The 23,430-nt window shown below is 49.7% G+C and overlaps 1 protein-coding gene across 11 annotated transcripts in view; it reads right to left on the minus strand.

The window, feature by feature from the left end:
• Positions 1 to 466: 466 nt before the first annotated feature.
• Positions 467 to 23,430, minus strand: part of eya1 (EYA transcriptional coactivator and phosphatase 1) — a 57,420-nt gene continuing 34,456 nt past the window's right edge. For all 11 annotated transcript variants that reach the window (XM_076050386.1, XM_076050391.1, XM_076050388.1 and 8 more), the window contains 11 exons: positions 22,537 to 22,619; positions 21,809 to 21,998; positions 20,854 to 20,996; positions 20,067 to 20,150; positions 16,252 to 16,341; positions 7,564 to 7,622; positions 7,286 to 7,446; positions 7,058 to 7,172; positions 6,553 to 6,674; positions 5,827 to 5,927; positions 467 to 2,843 (listed from right to left, as the gene is read on the minus strand). In XM_076050386.1, the coding sequence (XP_075906501.1) occupies positions 2,763 to 2,843; positions 5,827 to 5,927; positions 6,553 to 6,674; positions 7,058 to 7,172; positions 7,286 to 7,446; positions 7,564 to 7,622; positions 16,252 to 16,341; positions 20,067 to 20,150; positions 20,854 to 20,996; positions 21,809 to 21,998; positions 22,537 to 22,619 (1,229 nt within the window). In that variant the 3' untranslated portion in view covers positions 467 to 2,762. The remainder of the gene's footprint in view (positions 2,844 to 5,826; positions 5,928 to 6,552; positions 6,675 to 7,057; positions 7,173 to 7,285; positions 7,447 to 7,563; positions 7,623 to 16,251; positions 16,342 to 20,066; positions 20,151 to 20,853; positions 20,997 to 21,808; positions 21,999 to 22,536; positions 22,620 to 23,430) is intronic.

Here is a 23,430-nt window from a genome sequence, read left to right on the forward strand (position 1 = left end):
TGTCAGAGCGACTAACTTTTTTTTTTGCAAACAGGCAGTTTTGGGCCGCAAGAGGTGCTGCAAGATATCATGAACATTTTTAAAAGACTGGAATCATATTTAGCCTTCAGGTTTCTTTTTTTTTCTTTTTTGTACAGAGAAAAGTTAATGGAGAAGGCAGCCAGTCGTGGTGGTATCTGAGGTTGTTGACGTCACTGCACAGTGGCTACAGCCACACTATTAGAATAGAATGGAATAGTCAGTAGCCTGGTTCCAAGATTATTTCTGTGGACTTGATAGATTCAAGTCGGACGCAGCGGAAGTTAACAGTTCACAAATCAGTTTTATTAATTTAAACACAATCAAATAATAATGTCAAAAAAAACAAAAACATCTGTACACATATTTTTGCAGACACAACAATCTTTTGCGATTCACAATGAGGCCCATGTAGTGTAAAGTATTTCCAGTTTGCATTTATGATTGCAAAAAAAAAAAAAAACGACACCAACAATAATTATATAATAATAATATAATAATGATAAAAAAAGCGCGCAGTATGAACCTATAAAACGTGTTCTCTATTTACCTACCATTACCTTGATCTAGCAGCAATATGTAGATACCCCAGAGTGCAGGGGGTGAGGAGGTTTGGGGGGGAGGTTTTTCAGGAAGTCAAGGCCAGGGTGGTGGGGGGTGGGGAGGGAGAGAGGGCGAGTCCGAATTGAAACGCAGAGGCCGACAGTGATCATGTGCAAAAGAGGGGGGGGGGGGGGAGGTGGTGAGGAAAAAACAACAACAAAAAGAACTCAGAAACGCGACGGATCGGTTTCTGGTTTTAAGAAATTCACAGTCGAGAACACACGTCCTGTATGTTCAGAAACCCATTGCAGCTAGTGGCTTTTTTTTTTTGTCTTCTTTTTTTTTATTATTTGCTCGTTTTTGACTTCGGAGGTTCTTCGCCATCGCTCACGGACGCACAAGCTACTTCAAAGTGGGACATCTCCAGGGGTGAAATAAAAACGTTTGGGTCGTATAAAATTACGCTCGCTGTACAAGAGTTGCAATGAGGCGTACAAAAGATAATAAAAAGCCTTTTTCAAGACGACTTTTTTTCTTTCTTTTTTTTTTTTCAAAATCTGAGGTTTAGTTTTCGATTTTGAGCTCCTGCTTTTCGAAACTCCAATGGGAATTTAGCTTGCTACCAAACGCTTTGCAACGCGGCGAGGACACACGTTTTTAGCTACCTTTTGAAAAGTTGAACAAAAACAAAAAAACGACAACAAACACCTCTTCTTGCCCTCTAAAGTACCAACCAACCCCGACAGGAAGTCGCAGTGAGAGGAAAGCAGTGACCGGCAGAAAGATGTTGACCATGGGAAACATCACAGATTCAAATTGAGAGCCATTGACACTTGACATCCATGCTTTTGGTCTTGACAAAAAAAAAAAAAAGTCACAAAATCCCATTATCTACATTTTTTCTTTCTTCTTTTTTTTTTTTAACTGAACAAAAACTTTGAACACATCAACACTTTCAGATGTCGCACAGGCTTTTTTTTTTTTTTTTTTTTTTGCGTGACGGGATGCCTTTTCGTTTTTTCTTTATTTTCAGGGAAGTGGGAGGGGGAAAAAAAAAAGAAGCGCCGCTACCTTTTCAAGAGCACGTACCTAACTGAATATAGGAAGGAATAGTCCAGTGATTACAAACTTACACACACGAGAAAGAGAGAGAGAGCGAGAGAGAGAGAGATAAGGAGAGAGGGAAACAAAAGACTTCCTCTATACACGATTGTCTCAGCATTCTTAATAAAGTTTTTTGTACTTTTCTTAAATTATTAAAAACCCACCCCTCTTTTTTTTTCTCCTCCTTTTCCTCGTTCCATAAGTGTCTCCTTCTCGCTGCGGGTCGGGGGAATTAATAGTCGGGCTGCGTTTAAAAAGGCACGAGTCTCTTCTTCTTCTTTTTTTTTTTCCCTTGTGGTGGAGGTACCTTTCCAGTGGCGCGGCGCCACTCTGAGTCTATAAATAAGAAGCGCGGGAGTTCCTGGTGAGCGGTGGCCGTCTCCAGCTAGATGGACGGACGGACGTGGAGCAGGCGGTGGTGGAGGAGGAGGAGGAGGAGCAGGAGAAGGTGGAGGTGGAGGTGGAGGAGGAGAAAGTCCCCAGTAGTGGTGGCGGGGGTTCCTGGAGGATTAACTGCAGCTGAGTTCTGAGGCGGGCGGGGCCGCCGGTAGCTCGGCTCTCCTCGCAGGTGTGAACCTTGACAAGAGTCCCGGCAACAAACGCAGGGGGGTGGTGCGGGGTGTGGGGGGGGGGGTGGAGGTGGTGGGGTGGGGGGGCCGTAAAACACTCTGACAGCTTCAGAAAGCGGCCAGTTTCACAGTAACCAGGGCGCAGCAGCTGCAGCCGCCGTAAATTCACCTCCCTCCCTCGCAGAGAGGGACGGAGGGAGAGAGAGAGAGAGAGAGAGAGAGAGAGAGAGAGAGAGAGGACGACAAAAAGAGTTCAGCGTTTAAGACGAAGTGTGACCGCGTGTCGGCGCTTTAACCGCTGGGCCTCCATCCCCCCACACCATCCCCCTCCACACACACACATTCTTCTTCTTCTTCTTCTTCTTCTTCTTCTTCTTCTTCTTCGTTCCTTTCGGCAAAAGGAGCAAGAGATGCCAGACAGCGCCGGAGGGGGTGCGAGGAGGAAGTGGCCGAGGTCAAAGGTCGCAGGGCGCCCGACTGGGGCCGAGCGGAGCAGGGGAGGCGCTTTTTAGGGGGCGGGCTGCCGTGCTACAAGTAGTCCAGGTCCAGAGCGTGGTGCAGGGCCATGAGATCCGAGTGGCTGGAGATCCTCCAGAAGGGCATGTTGTGCTGGGGAGAGAACCCAACAGGAGGCTTTTAGTACGACACACTTTGTAGACGTCAAAGCTGTGCTAAACACGGATTGTCGTGGTGTTTGTTTCTCGGGAAAAATCATGATAATGTATCGGAAAAAATCATGATAATATATCGTGATACACCGTGCGTAAATACAGGGGGATCTGACCCCCAAATTAACCCTTGAGACCCCCAGGAAGCCTCAAAACAAAATCATATATAGAAAATATAAAATTATACATATATGTAAATGTGTATATATATATATATATATATATATATATACATATATATACATATACACACGTATACAATAAAATAAAATAAAGTAAAAAAAGTAAAATATTATTTTATTATTGACATTTATTGCCAAGCAGACCTCTATTGCTTGCTATCCATGTAAGGTTATTATAGGCCTACTGCATTTGAAAGAAATTTAGACTGGTATTGAGTACCAATCAGTGGCATGGAGACCTGCTACGTGCAGGACTGTATGTACGCAGCCACGTATAGTGCGTCACGCCCCCCCCCACCGCCCTCCCTCTCTCTGACTTCCCTTTAAATTTTCCAGCGCTGAAGCGTGTCTTTACCCTTAGAAAGAAGTGATCTCGCGGCCGCAGTCTTTTTGAATGAACTTCTTGGCCGCCAGAGCGTGCATGTGAGAGAGTGTGTGTGTGTGTGTGCATGTGAGAGTGTGTGTGTGCGTGCGTACGTGCGTGTGAGTGTGGGACAGTGGAAATGAGCTGTTGTTACCAAGTGGAGGCCGGGAGAGAAACCTGAGTCGCAGTGAATGAAAGGAGCTTGTCAGGTAGGAGTCCTCGGCTCCGGTGTGTGTGTGTGTGTGTGTGTGTGTGTGTGTGAGTGAGTGAGAGAGAGAGAGAGAGAGAGAGGCTTACCCGCCCCACCCCACACCACCTCCTCCACCAAAGGTGCGGCCTCTCCCAGGCGTATGTTCCGCTCAGGAGAGCCTGCACTGACCCTTTAAAAGCTCTTTGCTTTTTGTTTTGTAAATTGCCTTTGCTTTTTTTTCAAAGTTTAAAAGCTGCAAGATCTGGTCTGAACCACCAACCCCCATCCCTGCAACACTCTGGGAACTAAAGGCGGAACAGATGCATGCGGCTGATTTATTTATTCATTTATTTTTCTGACATTGTTCAATAAAGTCATGCGTCTGTTTTGGACATTTTGTTTTCTTGCAGAGCGTCGCATCGGACACGAGCCTCCTGACGGCTGAAGCCGTCGTGTTGTTTCACGTCCCACCTTGATGTTGACACAGAAACCTTTAACCACATGGCGTGTCAGGGGGTGGGGGGGTGGGGGGGTGGTTTGGGAAGCCTTATCCTTCCATCAATGTTGCGCTCCAACAACTCGAGACAGAGTGAAAATATTTGCATCTTTTCCGCGATCCGCCCTCGCGGGCTCCGTATTCCCACGACGCGTTCACTTTTCATAACACGGAGCGATTGCTTTACACGCTCACTCCGTCTGAAGGCTGCTACTCCTTCCTGATCGCCGCCTAATCGCCCTCCGTCTCTCCTCGGCGTTGGCCGAGAAAACGGCGGTGAAAAAAAAGCGCGGTTTTGAAGGAAAAAGCTCCTCATCTTCCTCCAGACGGTGTCGCCGGGTGTCCGAGACGCTCCTCTTAGCTTTAATGCGCTCATAAAACAGCTCGACAGAAACTCTTCAGTCATGTCGTTCGGAAAGATATTCCATTTTATACTATTTCGGCAGTCTTTATGGACTGTTAGTTCAAATGAAAAAAAAAAGAAAAAAAAGAAGTTGCACCATGTTGGACAAACACAGAAATAATGAGCATGTTGGCGACGTGGCTGCAGCTGATGCTGAGTTGATGTTTTTTGCGTTGCAAAAATTTGCAAAGGAAAAACAATTTCCATTTTGCTGAATTCCACAAGAAAAGGAAAAAAAAAACCAAAACAAAACCCCAAAACGATATTAATGCATTTTAATGCCAACCTGTCTGACTCTGACGCTCTGTCAGCGAAACAAGTTTCTCGGCCCCGGCTGATTAATTCGCCAGCGGTTGTGTTTGCTTTGCAGAGGCTTACACGCAACACTTGTGTTGAAACCAAACCTGGCAGAGGAACAATCTAAACACACAAATTACACGGGACACGAGCCAGGTAACACACACACACACACACACACACACACACACACACACACACACACACACACACACACACACACACACACACAATAAAGGGGCTATGCCGCCATGTTTCCCGACACGGTGCGGCGAGGTTGAGGTCTCGTCTCGTCAACTCGCCTGGGAGTTGCACGTGCGACGTTTGAGCAGCAGGGGGGGGCCGCCATGTAATTATACCACCCCCCAGGCCGCCTACACCACCCCACCACACGGTATGAACCTGAGATTTTGCAGGTGGAGCGCTGATTACATACTGCCGACTCTCTGCCTGAAGAGGATGAGGGGCTGAGACTTTTGTGACGTCACCAGCGACTCTTTCCACAGGTGCACTGGCAGTCAAACGTTTGGACAAACGCGACGAATTGAATGTCTTTTCTTTCATTCTCATGACTATTGACATTGCAGTTTGTCACCGAAAGCCATCAAAACTACGCATGAACACACATGGAATTATGTGGGAAACAATAAAAGTGGAAAATAACTCAAACACGTTTTATATTTAAATTCTTCAAAATAGTCACCTTTCATGAAAAGCATATTTTATTATTTTTTTTATTTATTTAACGTGTTTTTCTTTGCTGCATAGTTACATATATCCTGCTCATATATTTGATGTCTTCAGTATCTATCTGCGGTGTAGAAAGTTGTAAAGATTAAGAAAACCCACTGCATTAGATAGCGGGTGCACACGTTTGACTGGTAGTTTCCATATTGCTGCATTGACGGTCGTGACCCAGATGCTGATCGCTGCCCTCCGCCCTGCGTGCGTGTCTGTGTGCACTTTTGCGTCGTCGTCGTCCTCCTCCTCACCTTTTTCGAGCCTTGCTCCTCTTCCACACCGTCGCCCACCACAATGTAAACAACTTTCCTCCCGAACCTCTGAATCACCCTCTCGAAGCAGCTCTCCTTCCCTGCGGAGGGGGGGGGGGGGGAGACAACAAGACGTTAGGAACACTTGAACGCTAAGCGGCGGCAAAGTCGGCTTCAAAGCCGCGAGGTCGACAAGCGCCCCTATGGAGGTGGGGGGGGGGACTCTAAACACGAGGAGATGTGATAAGATCAGCCACTCAGATAGAGACAATCTGAGAGGCATTAACTCTGCCCTGCTCTTTAAACACGGGGCAAATGGACTAAAAATCGCTCTCCGCCTGCCGGGACGGCCGGCACGCTTAGTGCCCAACGCTTAACGCAGAGTGCGCGCTCACGCACGGAGGAAAAAAAAAAAGCAGCGCCGGAGCGAAGCTCAGTCTGTTTATTTTGCATTGGAAACAGCGGAGGAGGACGGGCGAGGCAGGGGCAGCCGCCACCGTGGACCCACATAAATGTGCAGAAGTGGTTTCACATGCAGAGAAGTGAACAGGAGAGGCCCGGGGAGGCCGGGCGCAGGAAAATAATCCCGGGGGCTGATTAGGCCTCCGTCCCTGGCGGAGGAACATCAACCCTCTCGGGTGACTGGATCTCCCACACCGTCCCCGCGGCTCTCCACGCCGGTTCGCGCTCCGCCGGGGACCAGAAAGTCGAAAAGTCGGAATTTACCTATTTTGGTTGCGCTATAAATATTCTCGATGGGGAAGGCGATTCCCAAGCCGTAGAGCAGCACCTTGGCCAGGGCGGGGATGAGCTGCGTGGTGGTCACCAGGATGTTCACACAGTTTGACCTGGAGCGGGGAGGAGGGGGGGGGGGGAAGAAAGAGAGGGATGGCATCGTGTTAAAAAGGAAAGATGAAGGTCGATGCATCATCAGCTGTTAAAAAAAGAAACAAACAACGTGTCCTTGGCAATAAAGGATGGGAGCCGAGTCACTTTTTGAAATATCATTAGCACATCCATCGTTTAAAAACTAGACGAGGGAGAGAGAGAGGGAGAGAGAGAAAAAAAAAAGAAGAAAAAAAAAAAACATCTGTCCAATATGACAAACTGTTGTTTTCTTTAATAGGCGGCTGAGCACAGCGTGGACTTTTATTTACGCCGGGCGCGAGTTTATAAATGTGCGGTGCGGGTCGGAGAGGCCGGGTGCAATTTTCCTCGCCGGTCGTCCTACCTTGAGTGGATTAATGTCAGTGCTTTCAGTGCCAGTGTTAACCATGAGTCTGTCAAGGCTTCAATTTCTGCTCGCAATTGCAACCAGGCTTCCCTTTTGGCCGGGCCCAGCAGACCTGAGGACGCAGAGGGGAAAACATTGTTTAGGTTGGAGCCGGCGAAAGACTTCGACGTTTACTCAGACAGGGTCGGCGGGGAGAGGGTCGGCGGGGGGAGGGCGGGGCCTTACCTCCGACGTTATTTTTGTAGGTGGTGTAGATCTCTTTTACTCGCCGGTAGCGGAAGGCCAGTTTCCTCATCCAGTCCACGCCGCCCCGCACGCCCGTGGCCAGGCAGAGGTTGGCGCTGGTGGCGGCCGCGTGGAAGCCGTCGGCGGCAAAGTTGTACGTGCTGTGGCGGAGACGGAGACGGGGAGGGCTGTCAGCGAGGGGGCGGAGCCAGAGCGCGTCGGCAGGAACAAATAATATGCGGGGGGTAAAAAAAAAAAAAAAAAAGACAAATCGCTACCTGAGATCCTGGCCGTTGTCGTCGGAGGACACGTCGTCGATGTGCACCTGGTCGCATTCCTGCAGACGCCAAACACAGACACACACTCTTAGGATTTACACACACACACACACACACACACACACACCTGCAGCTGGACAGAGTTTAAGAAGCTTATTCGGAGGGCAGGAAATGACAATAGCCACATGTTTTGCATTATCCCTCCAAGGAAAACCCCAAAAACACTTTCACTTATTCAGGAATTTTCCGCCTTGCCACCTTTAAAGCCTTCAGCCTTGACTTTGTCAGCTTGCAAATGGCTTCTTTGCATTAGAAACAAAGAGGTTTCAATTCTTCCCTCTGCAGCCATCAGTGGTTCTTTTTCCGGATGGGCTTCATTAAAAAAACGTCTTCAGCACGCTGCTTGCTGTCGCCTGATTGGGCCTGAACAATTCCAAAAGGTCCAAAAAATGCGCGCACACACACACACACACACACACACACACACACACACACACACACACACACACACACACACACACACACACACACAAGTGGGTCTTGCCGCTCTCAGAAATGTGCATCTCTGCAACATGTGTGCCGCTCCTCCTCCCTCCTCCCTCCTGGAGGGGGGGTGGGGGGGTGGGGGGGGGCTCTCTTGGAAAAGTGGAGGGATTCCGCAGCTCGGCGCTGATTCCACCGGCGCTAACGGTAACACAATCCAGACTTTCTGGTGAATGTAACCTACTAGAAAAAATTGAACCTGATGCTAACCGCCAATGAAATTATGACCTCTGATTGCCGCCGCGCCACACACCAACACCGCCCGGGGGCCGAGCAGCCGGCCAGAGAGAGAGAGAGAGAGCGAGAGAGAGAGAGAGAGAGAGAGAGGGAGAGACAGCTAAGGCAGGGGGGTGGGGGGGAGGCAGACTGAAAATCTGTTATTAGTTTTCCATTTATAGGAGAGCGCGAGTGCCTCCTGCCACCGCCAACCCCCTCCCCCCTTCCCGCCCTCTCTCCCTCTCTCTCGCTTTCTCTCGGCGAGCTTGAAATGTGAGGGAGTCCTGGCTGGGCATCCCGGTCAACACGCTTCACGCAGCGCCGGCCGTCAAGAGTGAAAGCGAGCGAAACTTGGCCAAAAGCTTCTCCAGCGACGAGTCCAGTGGTTTATTCGGCAGACGCTTTTTATCCAAAGTGACATTCGAGGTGAGAAAAAAAAAAAAAAAAAAGCTTGACGTCACGGCTCGTTTGTTTCAGTCGGCCGTCATCAAGAACGAAAGATGGAGCTGGTCCGTCAAAGACACGAGATCAACTTGTCAAGAGTTGCGCGAGAAAAAAAATAAAAAAAAATAAAAAATAGTCAAGGACGTTGAAACCTGAGAGGGGGAGAATTCCTCATGGACAGAAAATAAAAGTCAAAGTTATTTCTCTCAATTTTTAAGCTTTTTAATGAAGTTTCTTCCGGCTGAAAACACAGACGGACGCCACTTCCTTGTTTTAAGTCAAAATCGCCGGCGAGGCCGAGCGCTGACGTGACTGCATTCCTGGCTAATGCTGGAGCAGGGCAAGGGGGTAGGCGACTCTGGACTGTAAAACCTCTTTTTATTTTACTGGTTCCCCTCTCAACAAATTTTTCATCTCCCTGGATTTGCAGAGAGGAGGGCGGGTTGGCGGGTTGGTGGGTGGGTGGGTGGGGGGGTGGAGGTGGGGGGGCGAAGTGAGGAAAAACTCAAACCAGCTGTTCTTTAACAGAATTAAAATCTTGACCCCCCCAACCCCTGCTCTAATGCAGCCATTCTCTCGCCAAGTCTCTCCCAGCGAGCCCAGAGATCCAAAGAGGAAAAGACTTTGACCCCGTGACCCCCCCGCTCCCCCCTCCTCCCCTCCTCTCCAGGGCTCCGCCACACCGATAAGGGGGGAGAGAGGGTGGGGGTGAGGGGGGGGGGGGCGCAGAGGTGGAGATGGAGGAGAGTGGTGTGCAAAGGGAGGTCCAGGGTGACCTCACATGGAGACTAGCAGGGCGCTTTAAATCTGGGGACCCTCACGACTCTGCAGCTCTTCAAAGCAGAAGCTGGTCCCACCGTGTGTACTCGCATCATCATCATCATCATCCTCCTCCTCATCATCATCACTGAGGGTTTTCCCAGAATTCCTCCGATAGTCAATCCAAAAAAGTGGCAGAAAAGAAACCAGATCTGTCAGCACTGATTTCAAATGTAAGCTTCTACGTATCCTCTTAGTGTTCTTTGCTACTTTGTTAGTGTTAGTTGTCCAGTTCTTCTATTGCATTGTTCATTTTCTTGTATTTGTCATTGTAATGTTATTTCTCCGGACCTGCCATTTTAAATCATAAAAAAAAAAAAAAAGATACAGAAGGAGAGTTTGCTCATTCAAGAAAACAGCAATGCCGCTTGACAAAGCAGCCTAATTGCTGCTTCCTCCCCTGATGCCTTTTCTCTCTGTCCGTCTTTCTGTCTGTGACAGAACATCATCACTCAGAGGCGTTTTAATCGCCGGGCCTGTTTTGCGCAGCCACCCTGCCGAGCCTAAAAAAAAAAACCCTCCAACGTGACCCGAAACACATAAACACGCCGCAGCAATCGAGGCCTAACCATAGTCGTTCCAGCTGGAGCCTCATTATGAACGCTTTTCATGGACTCTGCCGAAATCCTCGGAGCTAATAAACACGGCAAAAACCTCAACAAAGGTGTTCTATGTGGTGAAAAACGGTTCGCTGTTTTTCCTTGTTCATCCGCTGCTCTCCCCGCCTCCCCGCCTGCCTCCTCCCCCCGCAGATATTTTCATGCTTAAATGCTCTGAAACCTCCACAGAGAAATGTCTCAGTGAGAGAATTTTGCATGGGGGCTTTTGGCAAAAAAAAAAAAAAAAAAATGTGCAGGCTCGTACAATTACTGTTTCCCAGCTGGAGGAGCAGCAGACCTCCTCCCTGGCTGTTTTTTTTTTTCTCTGGTTGTGGCTGAGCTGGGAAGAGGACGAGGGCTGCGGGTGAAGCCGTGCACACATTCTCTCGTCAGGAGCAGCTTCTGAAGGCCTCACAAACACCACGCAGACACTGGAGGTGCAGTTTCAGGTGGAGTCGAGGACTGAGCACAACACAGTTACACCTCAGTGGCAAACCAACGTGCAATGTCACAAGAAATCACAAGAAAATATGAAGGGAGGTCAGCGGCTGTCAGGCCGTTTCATAAACTTTGCCACTCAATTTATCAATGGAATCACTTTAAAAAAAGTTCAGCAAAGCATGCCATGCACCATAAAGAGGATAAACATACACTGCTGATGTGCATGCAGGACGTACAGGACGATGGAAGCGACTCTGCATGGCGGCTTTAGGTTTTTCTTCGTCATCGACTTAAAAAAAAAGTTTGAATCCCATGAAATAAATGACATCACAGAATGGCACGGCTCCCTGTCCGTCCTTCCTGCTCTCCTGTCACAAAGCAAACAGCGGTTTCCCTAAAACTTGAAAAAAAATAAAGGCCGCTAACTTGCGCCAGATGTTCCGACTGTACTCGCGAGCGAAGACCCCCCCCCCCCCCCCCCCGCCACCCCCCCCCCCCCCCCGACCTCCAGAAGCCTTTCTAATTACGCCTCCAGCAAAACGGCACACTTTCCTCTTAATTTCATCATCGACGTTCTTTTCTTCTGCTGCCGAATCTCGATCTGTGCAGCGCGGGGGGTGAGAGAGGAGGGGGGAGGAAAAAACAAAACAAAGAGAGAAAAAAAAAAAAGAAACACCAGAGCCACTGGGGATGCTTCCATCCTTTCTCCGTGTCACTCTCTCTTCCTGTGGCTGTCTCTCCGTCCGTCCTCCCGTCTTCGCCGCGCTGGAGGTTATCAGAGCCCTCTTTGTTTTCGCCCCTCCCCCTCCCACCCCCCCTTTTGGCATCTGTCACTAAGCAATCAGTGATGACGGCCCGGCTCTTCCGGCCAGCTCTGGGACCGGCTCCCAGTGGTGACTGCTGCAGTCAGAGGCAGGCACAACAAAGATTTTGTCATTTTAAAACTTTTTTTTCTTGTTGCAGCTAAGCCACACTTTTTGCTGCTATGACGTTGGAGCTCTTCACCGGGACCCCTCCCAGCCACGCCCCAGCCACGCCCACCACCTCTCAGGTGAGCTGCCGGGATGGGGGGGGGGGTGGGTGGTCAGATGCGCCGTGTGAGCGATAACAGCCGTCATCACAGCATTCCTCCTGACCCCACAGCCTAATGCCATGTGAAAAAGGCTCATCCATGGTTCGCAGGTTCTCAATGCCGCCACTCCAACCGGCAGTTGCTGTCATCCCCCCCACCCCCAACACGGTCCCTGACCCCCGGCAACTTCCTTCTCCGTTCCCACCACAGGCGCTCCTGTCTGGAGGAGGAGGTGCCCCGAGAAGGGGAGGCGGGGGCTGTGATTACCTGGGGGTCAAAGACAGGATGTGGGCAACAAAGGGAGAGTTCTTCGGACCCACTTCATTCCAATCCACAGTCTGTGCTTGAACAGGCACGGAATTCAAACAGCCATGCCAAACAAAGCTCAGGTATAGAGAAGTCCAAGCTGCTTTCACAGAAGAAGAGGAGGAGGAGGAGGAGGAAAGAAAAGAAGAGGACAGGTAGGTCTAGCTGAGGGAAAAAAAAAAAAAAGGCTGAATTTACAGAAGCACCTCTGCAAGAGTGCAGAATGAAAAAAGAACGGGTTCAAACTACAAGTGACAGACGGAGAAGCTGCTTCTCACTCCATCCAAGCTGCTGCTGCAAGTTGCAGCAACACCTCAAGGACATCAGGAATCAAACGCAATATCGAATGTCCTTTATTTCAGCGTTTTTCCGCCTGCAGACGACTCTGAAGAGAAACACTAGAACGGCGTCTGTGCAGTTCCTGCTCTTTGCCTCTCTGTCTTCTCAACCCTTGACAAGAGGTCTGTTTTTGATGTGCACTTTAAACCCCTCAAATACGATCCCAGTTGCACAGGGGTGCAAACGCCACGACTCCTACACACGCTCTGCAGATTTTCAAAATAAATTGGGGAAAAAAATCTGCCTTGAAATCACTTTCTTTCCATTCCATTCAGCCGTCCAACGAACGGCCTTCATGAAAATCACCAGTGGGGGGAGCGGAGGGGTTACTCATAATTGCGCTGACAAACAGAGAGGTTGAACCGGTGCCTCCGTTTGGCCTCCGCGGTGAAAATCACAGCGCAGAATCATGTTCCTACTTACTGGGAATAAAAAAAAAACGCAGAAATACACTTTCAAGAAAAACACTGTAAAGCTACCAATCATATAGTGCGCAAGTATCCGGTGGTTGAAGGGGCTCTGGAGGAGCGTGGGGGCGTTTTCACGGCGTCCCTTATTAACGGGCCGTCGCCGGGCGAGAGTGACGGGCTTCAACTCTGCGACCGCGGGCTGGGACCTATAAACGCGTGTCCCCGGGTTGCCGCGACAGCCGTTGGAAAGCGTGAGAGTTCTTCGGAGGAGTGTGAGAAGGAGCGCTGCGCAGAGTGTGGGAGCCATCGGCAGGGTTCATTTCAAAATATTCCCACTTTTTTTTTTTTTTTTTTTTTTTACCTCCCCACCAACCCCAGCGTGCCCTCTGTACTCAGCGCGAAGGGGAGTTGTTTTCTCACCCGGGGTGAGGGGCGAGACAGCCGTCCCGCTGAGAAAGAAGGTTGGTGGGGAGGAGGGCGGCAATGGAGAGGCCTTCACCTCACCCCCTCCTCACTCCCCGCCTCGCCCTCACCTCTCCCCTCCGGTTCCCACATACTGCTCGGCGCTGGCGTTCCGGAGCACCTACAGTAAACTCACACCCCGGCTCACAGCGGAGCTGTCAGTCTTCCCAGTGTGTGCGCGGCCTCAGCGGGCGTCATTATACACATCACTTCAGACCATCAATTAGCTCCGTGCTCCACCTCCCTCTCCCCTCCCTGAAACCTTTGCACCACGTCCAACTTTCCACAGAACCTCCTGTGATATGCATCCACCCCGTGTTGCTCAGAAGTGACCAAGAAATTGGCCGACATTATCATAAATCCCTATCTGATGACAAAAAAAAAGAAAGAAAAATTTGCAATTTAGCAGTTGCCCAAAGTAGTTTCACCACAAAAAAATACATTCATTCTTCATTTTGCATGTGTGTTTTTTGTAAAGGGGAAAATAGGGACTTTTTGTGTTTTCTTATCTCTCTGCGGTTGCTGAAACAAAACTGGCTCTTTTGAGAAAATTAATACAGCGGAGATCACATCAAATGGAGATCGCATTGCCTTGAATCCACTCCCTAATGCCGTCCCGACTGAGAGCGTTTCTTTTCCTTTTTTTTTTCTTCCTGATGGTAAAAACAGATTGTGCGGTTCGCGTAACAACCGGCGAGCTGCAAAACGGTCCTGCGTGGGACGATCAATAGGCGGACTCGGCGTGTTTGCGGGTGTTTGGAGTCTTTCGGGGGAGAGGTGCAGTGTTACGAAAGCAAAGCCTCCATTCACCCTGACAGTGGATTAAAAAAGAGAGAGAGGGAGGGAGAGAGAGAGAGAGAGAGAGGGAGAGCGCTGATCCAGAAAAAGGTTAGAGGAGAAGGAGGGAGAGACAGAGAGAGACGTCAGGGTGAAACTGATCCCTGTTGACCCCTTCGGCATGCCCTCTTTCTTTTTATGACTTTCCTCTGAATCGTCACTCACCAGCTCTATCAACACGGCGCGGCCTCCGTTCACACACACACACACACACACACACACGCACGCACACATTTACGCACAGGCGCACAATTGGAACGCATTACGCAGAAGTCAGGAGCGTTGGCTTGCAAAGCGAAATAAAATGTGAAGGCAGGGACAACGTGCGAGGAAGCCGAGTTCATGTTCAGGGTTTCTGAGGTGTGTGTGTGTGTGTGTTTGAGGGGTGGGGGGGTGCCTGGTAGTAACAGCGGTGTTAAGACTCGCGACACAGCGTCAGGACACTAACCGTGCACCTGCGGGGGTCTCCCTTTATGGCTGAGACCAAATTAGACGGACCGTGTGCGTTTCTGCACACGCTTAAATACATAACGGCCGTCGGGCCCCCGGCGGTATTTATAGGCGCCGCTGGATTTAGCTCTTATCTGAGATGGCGCGCTGGAAATCAGCAGAGAGGAAGCGCAAGTGGTGGGAGGCACCGGTGAGAAAGCGGCACTGAGACGCCGAGGGATCGATGATACAAAAAGAAAAAGAAGAAGAAAAAAAAACAGAACTGGCGTGGACCGTTGCAAAACGAAAGCTGCAAAATGTCAAAATTAACAATTTGACAATTTGTGAGAACAGAAACAAACGCGTGTTTCAAAGTCAGTCTGAGCTGCCAGCTCATGACTATTCCATCAGACAAAGAGAAGCAATCGCAGTCGAGCTACAAAAACACATTTCAATGTTGTCAAAAACTGATTTTTTTTTTTTAAACAAATAATTGGAGCCCAGTCATTATATAAAGTGCCGATCCTGCACGGCTGGGGCATAAGGAAATATTTAAGCGGCCAATTGCAACCAATTAACTTTGATCACGACGACCGTGTTGGGAGGGTCGGCGAACGTTTTCTCCTGCCGCTGTCTCCCCCCTCCCTCACTGCTGTTTTCCATTCCTCCTCTCTTCCTCTTTTTTTTTCCTCTCCGGTGTGTGTGTGTGTGTGTGTGTGTGTGTGTGTGTGTGCGGCGCACAGTAATGAGACTTGGCAGAGCGGCCGCCGATCTCTTCACACTTAAGTATCAAACAAAACATTTCCTCTACGGTGAGGTCGGACGAAGAGGAAAAAAGCCGGCCGGGGTCGGGCGGGCGAGATCGGAATCACCGGAGGATCGAGGGAGGAGACGGAGACGAATGACGGGCGGATAAAAACTCAATAAATAGTCGGATAGGGGAGGGGAGAATGAACCGCTGTGTTTATTGTACAATGTGACAAACTTGTGTATTCGTGGACATGTGTTTTCTCTGCTCGCAGCCTGTGCGAGTGGTGTCAAAGTGCTGCGGACACACACACACACACACACACACACACACACACACACACACACACACACACACACACACACACACACAAGTCCCTGATCCCTTTATTCCTGCGCCGTCCCCGAGTAGCAGATTTTTTTTACACTGGTCGTACATGAATCACGCGGGAGCAAAGAGGCGTAGGAGGAGGAGGAGGAGAGGAGGGCGAGTTCACGCTGTGACAGGGAGATGGAGGGAGGGTGGGAGGGGTGAGGGTCTGCGGTGGGGAGCGGACAGGGACACCGAGCACGCAGCACGACGCTCAGACAGCGCGGAGCGGCCGCAGAAACACTAGAGCCTGACAAATTGAGGCGGCTGCTCTGGGGAGCGGAAGGGGTTTGTGTGTGTGTGTGTGTGTGTGTGTGTGTGTGTGTGTGTGTGTGTGTGTGTGTGTGTGTGTGTGTGTGCAGTGCTGGTGACCAGGGGATGACGGAGACTGACAGCACATGTAAAATTCACGGTATTCCCGTCAGGATCCAGGAGTCAAACTTCACAACCGGGAGGCCGACGGGCTCCGTGTGATGGGACGGTTGTATTTTTTCTTTCACGGTGGAGAAAAAAAAAAGAAAACTCAAAGGGAATTTGCACCTTTCTTAAAACACATGAGGAAAAAAAAAAGGAAAAATAAAAAGAGGGAAAGGAGGCTTTCAAGGAGCGTTCAGTATAAAAAAAAAAGCGGGGGAGAAACAAGCAAAGACGCACCTCCAAGTCGTTGAAGAACAAGTGCGTGTCGGCCAGGTTGAAGATCATCTCCTCCATCCTCAGCCCCAACGACACCGACGTCGGCGGATCCTGGAGGAACAGGAGAGGGGGAGGGAGGGAGGGAGGGAGGGAAAAAAATGGCACGATAACATCAGGCAAAGATTCTTTTCTTTTCTGCTCCGTCTCAAAGGAGTTGCCGCGAAACAGTAAATAACGCCGCTCTCTCCCCTCCGAGTCAACTCAATTTGCACACAATCCTTTTAAATTCCTCCGCAGGCTTTCTCCCCCCCCACCCTCCCCGCTCCATAAAAGCCGACATTAGACGGACTTGAAAGTTTTCGGCTTCCAGCCCCCCCCCAGCCCCTGTTTACGACCGCTCTGACGGGGACCAGAATAGCCATCAGGAACGCCACAGACATGAATGAGCGCAGTAAAAAAAAAAAAAAAAAAAAAAAAAGCGCGTCTCCTCTCTTGAGGGGTGGTCACTCTGGAGGAGTTCGGGGGTCGCCTTCTCCGCTCGTAAAACATCCCCGTTTCCCTGCATATTTGCGTCGACGCATCATCCGATGGCCTCATGGGTGACGGACGAGCATCGCTTCCCCTCTCTCAAAGTCGAGCGGCTCGACTCGGCTCAAAAACACGAGAGAAGTGCATTTTTTTGTGCACGAGTCTGTGCAAAAACAGCTTTCTTTCCCTTAGATTGCGAAGTGCCAGCAACGTGACACGTGCTGCGAATGGTGATAGGGCTGCACTGCTGGTAAGATGATACCTCGCAGGGGTGGAAATACGCTGTTAATAGTTAATGAGCTAAAAAACAATGTGCACGTTTCACCCTTTAAAACATAATGAGTCATCTCAACATTATTGGAATAATCGGAATGAAGTTGCTTCCATGTATTTCTAACAGAATATAAACTTGGTGTCCAAAAAATTTTTTTCCGCAGGACAATAATTTCGCCAATTCTTGTGGGAATAACCTCAAATTTGTATATATATTTCTATGTATGTATAGAAACAGATCAATTTTATATTTAAGGTTTTATTTTTGTTCTGTTTTCTGGTTGAGCCGTGTCGTTCACTCCCAAAGAGAAGGCATTTTGCGTCTTGGAATATGCTCGCACACAGTCGAACAAGACTGTGCAGAAGGCCTTCAATGCAAAATTTGGATAAACGTATTTCACCACATTGAACACTTAAATAATTTTCAGCTAAAAAAAAAAAAAAATCTCTGTTGAACAAACTGCTCTCAGCCAGCGGAGGACACAAAGGAAGATTTTCCCGCAGCTGGCTGTGCTAAAGACGGCCCAGGAGCAGAGGGATTACGGAGCTAAACCACCTGAAGACGAGCCTCGGCTCTCCGCTGATTAGCTGTCACACCTCACAATGCTCATGTTTTTAGCCCCAGACGTCGGAGGACGTGCCACACAGGCGGAGCTCAATCCCTGCCCGCGCCTCCCCCACTTGTGGAGGCCTCCTCGCTCCTCTTAAGCTCCCAGTTTGAATCAATCTTTCAGTCGGGATTCATCAGAACTAATTAGCCTCCCACCGGCGCCGCCGCTGCTCTCTCCTCGGCTCCCCTCCGCGACCTTTGGCACCGGTCGGGCGCGATTAAGCGATGCGGGGGCCCGGTTTGGTGGGAAAAAAAAAAAAAGAGGCGATGCTCTGCCCCGTCGCTAGCGAATCCTCTCCAATTAAACCTAAACAATCAGTCAGTGAGGGGGGTTAGGGATACAAGCAGGCCAGGAGGCCAAAGTGTTGATGCTGTCAGAGCAGCGCCGCCACCACCACCTGTCCCAAAATGTCATGTGCCATCCGCAGGGGAGCCAACCTCGACCCTCCCTCCTTCTGAGCCCCTTAACGGCAACAACCAAACCCCAGACCCCCTTCCCAACCCCTCCCCCCACCTCCTCCACCTCCTCGCCCTAAGCTCCGGCTAAAAACCCAATAAGAGCACAGCTGGCCTCGGTCGTCAGCTTTATGGGGGCGGACTGATGCCAATTAAAAGAGCTGATAAGAGCAGCAGTGTGGTCGTGAATGTGTAGTGGGGGTGGGGCTGGGGTGTCAGAGTGAGAGGCATAAAGTGTGGATGCGCGCTTACTCAGAAACCTTTCTATTTATAGGAAGTGTTTGGGAAGGTTTTTTTTTTTGATGTTCTTATAACACCACTCAGATTTTAAAGATATGATTGGCAGCCTTAGGGGGGAGGGGCTGAGGGGGTGCGACAGGGTGACTGATGTGGTGGATGAGGTGTATTTTCTCTCTCACTTTCTTCTTTTTTTTTTTCACGTGGTACTTTCCAGGTCGGCGTTTTGCGATGGGCTTTGAGGTGGCTGGCGAGTGGGCGTGTCGCCCTCCTCTAATATCGCTTTAATGCGAGCAGGTCGGAGCTTGACAGGAAGGCAAACTTTGGCGAAATGAAACGGGCAGGGGGCGGCGGGGTCGGTGGGAACAACAGAGGGGGAGAGAGAGAGAGAGAACAGAGAGCTCCAGCGGCTGTCGGATCATATATGAACTCTGACGGAACGGGCCCTTATGGAGTCAGGAGTGTTTCCTGTTTCAGAGGAGCACACTGGAGACGCTGTGTGAGCGAGAGGGTGTGTGTGTGTGTGTGTGTGTGTGTGTGTGTGCCTGTGTGTGTGTTGGGTCCCACATCACCGAGCCACAGAGTTGCCTAAGCCTCGGATCTTTCTCTACCCAGCATGCAGGGCAGGGAGTAAAAGTAAATAAACAGAACCGGGTCGCGGGGCAGCCTTCCTTCACCCCGAAAACAAAACAGTGCCCCCCATCAAACACCCCCCTCGTATCAGAACAAAGGTGCAGAGCAGAGAGGGCCGCAGCCGTTGAACCGTCTCCCACTCGCATGAGCATTTTGTCAGCTTAGGTTTTAAAACCAGATCTGGACGGAAAAAAAAAGAAAAAAAAAAATGAAAATAAACCTGACTATTGGAAATATTGCTCTAGAAACAATAAATGCTTCTTTATTTTTGAATGATCAACACAGCATTTGAGATCTTTTTTTTGTTCTCATGCCTTATTTATAAATGGGAACGTCCGAATGGATGATGCACTTTATAAAGGCTATGTGGAACCTATGACCTCAGCAGAACCATGAGAATAGGGTCCTTGCTTACTTCCCAAATTGTTTGCTTTCAAAGTATAAATTTAGAGAGGCAATTTACACGAAACAACAAATAAGGAAGCCTGGAAAAGTAAACGAAAGCACGCACAACAACGAGGGACGGAAAATGAAAGTAAAATTAAAAATCATATATGTTTGTCGGTATTTGTTTACACACGCAAAGCATATGTTATTTGGGATCCTAATTAGAGAGTTTTTTTTTTCTTTTTTTTTTTTAAGGGAAGCTCGGCGTTCCAGTTGGAGCTGCGTTGGGTGGACTGCCGGGTCTCCGGGGAGATCCCTGCCTGAGAAGGATGGATTGAGAAGCACTTAATTAATCTAACAATGTGGCATTTCTGGAGGAGAAAGGAACACTTAAGACGTGTCAATAGACATTTAGAGTGCAAGTGTTGGGAGCTCCTGCAGCCGAGTGGCCGGCCAGCCACGCATAACTGCGACAGCTGCAGGAGGCAGTAAAATACCAAACTTCATTGGACCTATTTAAAAAAAAAAAAAAGAAAAAAACAATTATCTGCACTTCCAGTTATGCTCCGTCTTGTCAGTTCTGACCCGGTGAAATCCATCCTCTGCTCAGTGGCCATTCTTATCATTCCCCCCCCCCCACCGATTGGTTCTTTTAATATTCATGTTTTGCCGATAGAGCGCGCCGCTACTGTCGCAGTCTGATGTCACTCACCCGTCCATATCTGTTGGCATATGAACCCGTAAGCAAGGAATGGAAAACGATGATGGTCTCGTCCAGGTCCCAGATGAAAACCCGCTGAGGAGTCCGGGGCAGAGCAGCGGACGAAGGAAACAAAGGGAAACAGGGAGAAAAAGAGGCAAAATCAATGGTGCACTCTGTCGGCACTGCAAGGCGATCCTCCTGGTCAATAGGCCAGGAGCATGTTTTTGTGCGCCGCAGGGACCCGGGATCCATTTGCTCGGGCCGGTCGCCGCAACACTTCTCCCGACCCCCTCCCCCGGACCCCCCCCTCTCTGCCCTTTGCATTACAGTGATCAATAGTGACAAACTAATTAACTAGATATGTTAACATGCCATGATGTCAGCGCCATGATGAGCGGCATTAACCTCGTTCAAATTCGGATCATATTAGTGAACGCGGGCAAAACCGACCAACCTTATTTTGACATACGGTCCCTCGTCAGACTGACTCCGATCTCCTGTTAGCCGCTATCAGTAGTCAGTCTTCGATGACAGCAATATATAAGCAACGGCTCACTTAATTAAATCCCTGATTGTTTATTTATAAGGAAAACGTGTGCTGCGTTTTCAGTGATCTCACGAATTTGCCGATGCATCAATAATTAACTTTGAGCGCAGGAATCGAATCTTTAAGAATTAATGCCCATCGAGTGCGTCCAGAGGCAGCGTGGCAGCCTACTGTATGTAAGTGGATTAGTGTCCGCGTGCCTCAGACAGGGCGAGGCCGTCTGTCGCCAAGGTAGCGCGCTCACCCTACCTCAAGGTCGGAGTCGGGCGGCGGTGATGGGTTGTTGTTCCTTCTCCCCCGGCCACGTGACTTTCCATCCGAGGCCCGGCGCAATCGATCCGAATCTGAATCTTTAATGGGGGTTGATGGACTGTGGATGGTACTGTACTCTCCTGAAAGGAAGGGAAGAAGGGAAGAAGTGGAGGATAAAAATTGTGCACTGGGAAAAAAAAAAAACCCAAAAAAACCCCAGGCTATTATTTGCTTTCAGCAAACGAAGAGCACGCAGCCATTTGTCTTGATTCGGGACGGGCGGCTTCCTGGGGCGCATTTGAAGTGATTACGCCGAGGGCCCCTACAGGTAACACGCGAATCATAAATCAGCTGCGGAACACGTCTAAAAAGCTGCTGTGCTCCGTGAAGATTTAATAAACAAGAAGTAATGGCCCGCGTGCCAACCAGAAAGGAGGGGATGTCGTTCATCTAAATTGGATGACTGTGTGCGAAATTGCGTTTGGTCAGAGCCCGACGTCCTCGGCGTTGACTGATGACAACTCCGAACGCGGCCGTAAAAAAAAAAAAATTCGACTCGCTTGTAAAGATACAAATCAGGCCAGGCCATTGCCAAATGATGCATTAACGTCACATAAAATTACGGGAACTCTAACGTCTAATGCGATTCAACTTGATTTTTTTTTTTTGTTTCTCCCCCTCCCTGCTTGACACGCTGCCTGCCCGCTGACTGAAACCATTTCCTGCACGTATTGTTTGTACGGTCTCGTGGAGCAAAAAAAAAAAAAAAAAAAAAAAAGAAAGAAGAGGAAGTCTGGCACGGGTCGGAGCAGCTTATCGGGCGCAGCGTTTAAGCTGGTTTTAAAGAGGGAAGGTTTTAAGTCGCCCGCTTGTTTATTTAAATAAGAAACGCAGCGGGATCAATTTACTGATATTCAGATTAGAAGGGGCGAAGCCCTGGCCGGACGCTCACCTGCGGGGTTCTCTGTGAGGGGCTGGCTGGTGACGGCAGTGGGCGGCTCCTGCAGGGTGTACGTGGTGGTGGTGGTGGAGGGCGTGCTGGGGCTGGTGTTGTTGCTCGTCATGTAGGGCGAAGTGTACGGCGAGCTGTTGTAATACTGAGCGTACTGCCCCTGGCCAAAGCCTGGGTAAGAGGGATAGTCCTGTTGAGAGAGAGAGAGAGAGCGGGAGAGAGACACACGCAGCAAATTGGCATTAAAGTGGGTCGTAAGTGAATCAAGGAGAAGGAAAATGGAGGAAAACCCGATGTAGATGATGGAAAAAATAGAACATAAGGAGAGATAAAAGATAGCGGCGCTCGGCCAGAGGAGTTGGGAGGCTGTGGCAGAGTAATGTGAGATATGCCCTGCGCTGGTTTTGCTACTTTACAGTGCAGATTCCAAAACATAAATGCAAACACATGTCTGCCCTACATCTGGACAATGTTCTGTCTTGTGTGTCTTGCCGACCCTACCCCACCCCACCCCACCCCACCCCACCTCGCACCCCCCACCCCTCTTCCTCTGTGCCATGATACGTTTGCGCTGGAGGTGCTGCGCGCGAGAGCTTCAGACATCCCGAGTGATTTATAGTCCGAACATGCCATAAATGAAACGGAGACACATTAATAAGTCTGGGAACTTGTAAGGTCCTGATGGCTACAAACGGACTGAAGGAGGTGATGTGACGTGCACCCGCTACCTGTTGTGTGCTGTTGAAGCCCGTGGAGTTCGTCAGGGAGTTGTTGCCCGCGTACAATCCCGACGTTGTCGTGAACGTGCCACCTTAGGAGGATAAAAAAAAATACTTGAGTTATGCATAGAATATATATGTGTATATCTAGAAAGCATCAAAATGTTCTTCTGCAAGCGTGGGTGTTGGGGAAAATTGGCCCTTTCGATGCATTTCCATGAGACTTTTTGCAATACACCTAAATATTAATACGTCTGAAAAACCACCTGATGAGAGCGTCAAAACCGTTTTTTCGAAGTTTAGGTGTTTCCATTACCAGTTTTTTATTGCGATATTTAGGTTTTGCGCAATTCTAGGGCTAATGGGAACGCAGCTAAAGTTACTGGAGGAAAAACACACACACACACACACACACACACACACACACACGGTGAACGGGGAAGGGCTGAGGGGACACCTCCAAAGTAGCCTTATCTTTCCCCTCTTCCCCTTCCTTATCACTGATTGGATCAGGCCCGATGAGTGACAGGGCTGGGGGTGGGGGGGTGGGGGGGGGGTGGTGAGGGAGAGGAAAGGGTTGGGGAGGCGGGGGGGGGGGGGGGGGGGCAGCAGTGGACAGAAGCTGCTCGCAAAGCTGTCCCAGCCTGCACAATGTGAGGAAGACAAGAGAGCGCTGTGTGCAAGTTACTGAAGGGTGGCATGGGGGGAGGGACGGGGGAGGGACTGATGAGTTGGGGGTGGAGGGCCTGTTGCGCGCATGGCCGGTGTAGTGAGACGGAGTATACAGACAAGAGGGAGGCTCGGGGTAGGAGCGAGCAGCACTGCAGGGGCCGTCCAATGAATATGCATGGGCCTCTCTTCACTCTGTCAGAAGGACTAATGAAATCACTCAAAGGCGGCTGA

This window comes from Nelusetta ayraudi, unplaced genomic scaffold (genome assembly GCF_046127955.1).
Source record: "Nelusetta ayraudi isolate G7.1 ecotype Tasmania unplaced genomic scaffold, CSIRO-AGI_Nayr_v1 ptg000127l, whole genome shotgun sequence".
Lineage (NCBI taxonomy): Eukaryota > Metazoa > Chordata > Actinopteri > Tetraodontiformes > Monacanthidae > Nelusetta > Nelusetta ayraudi.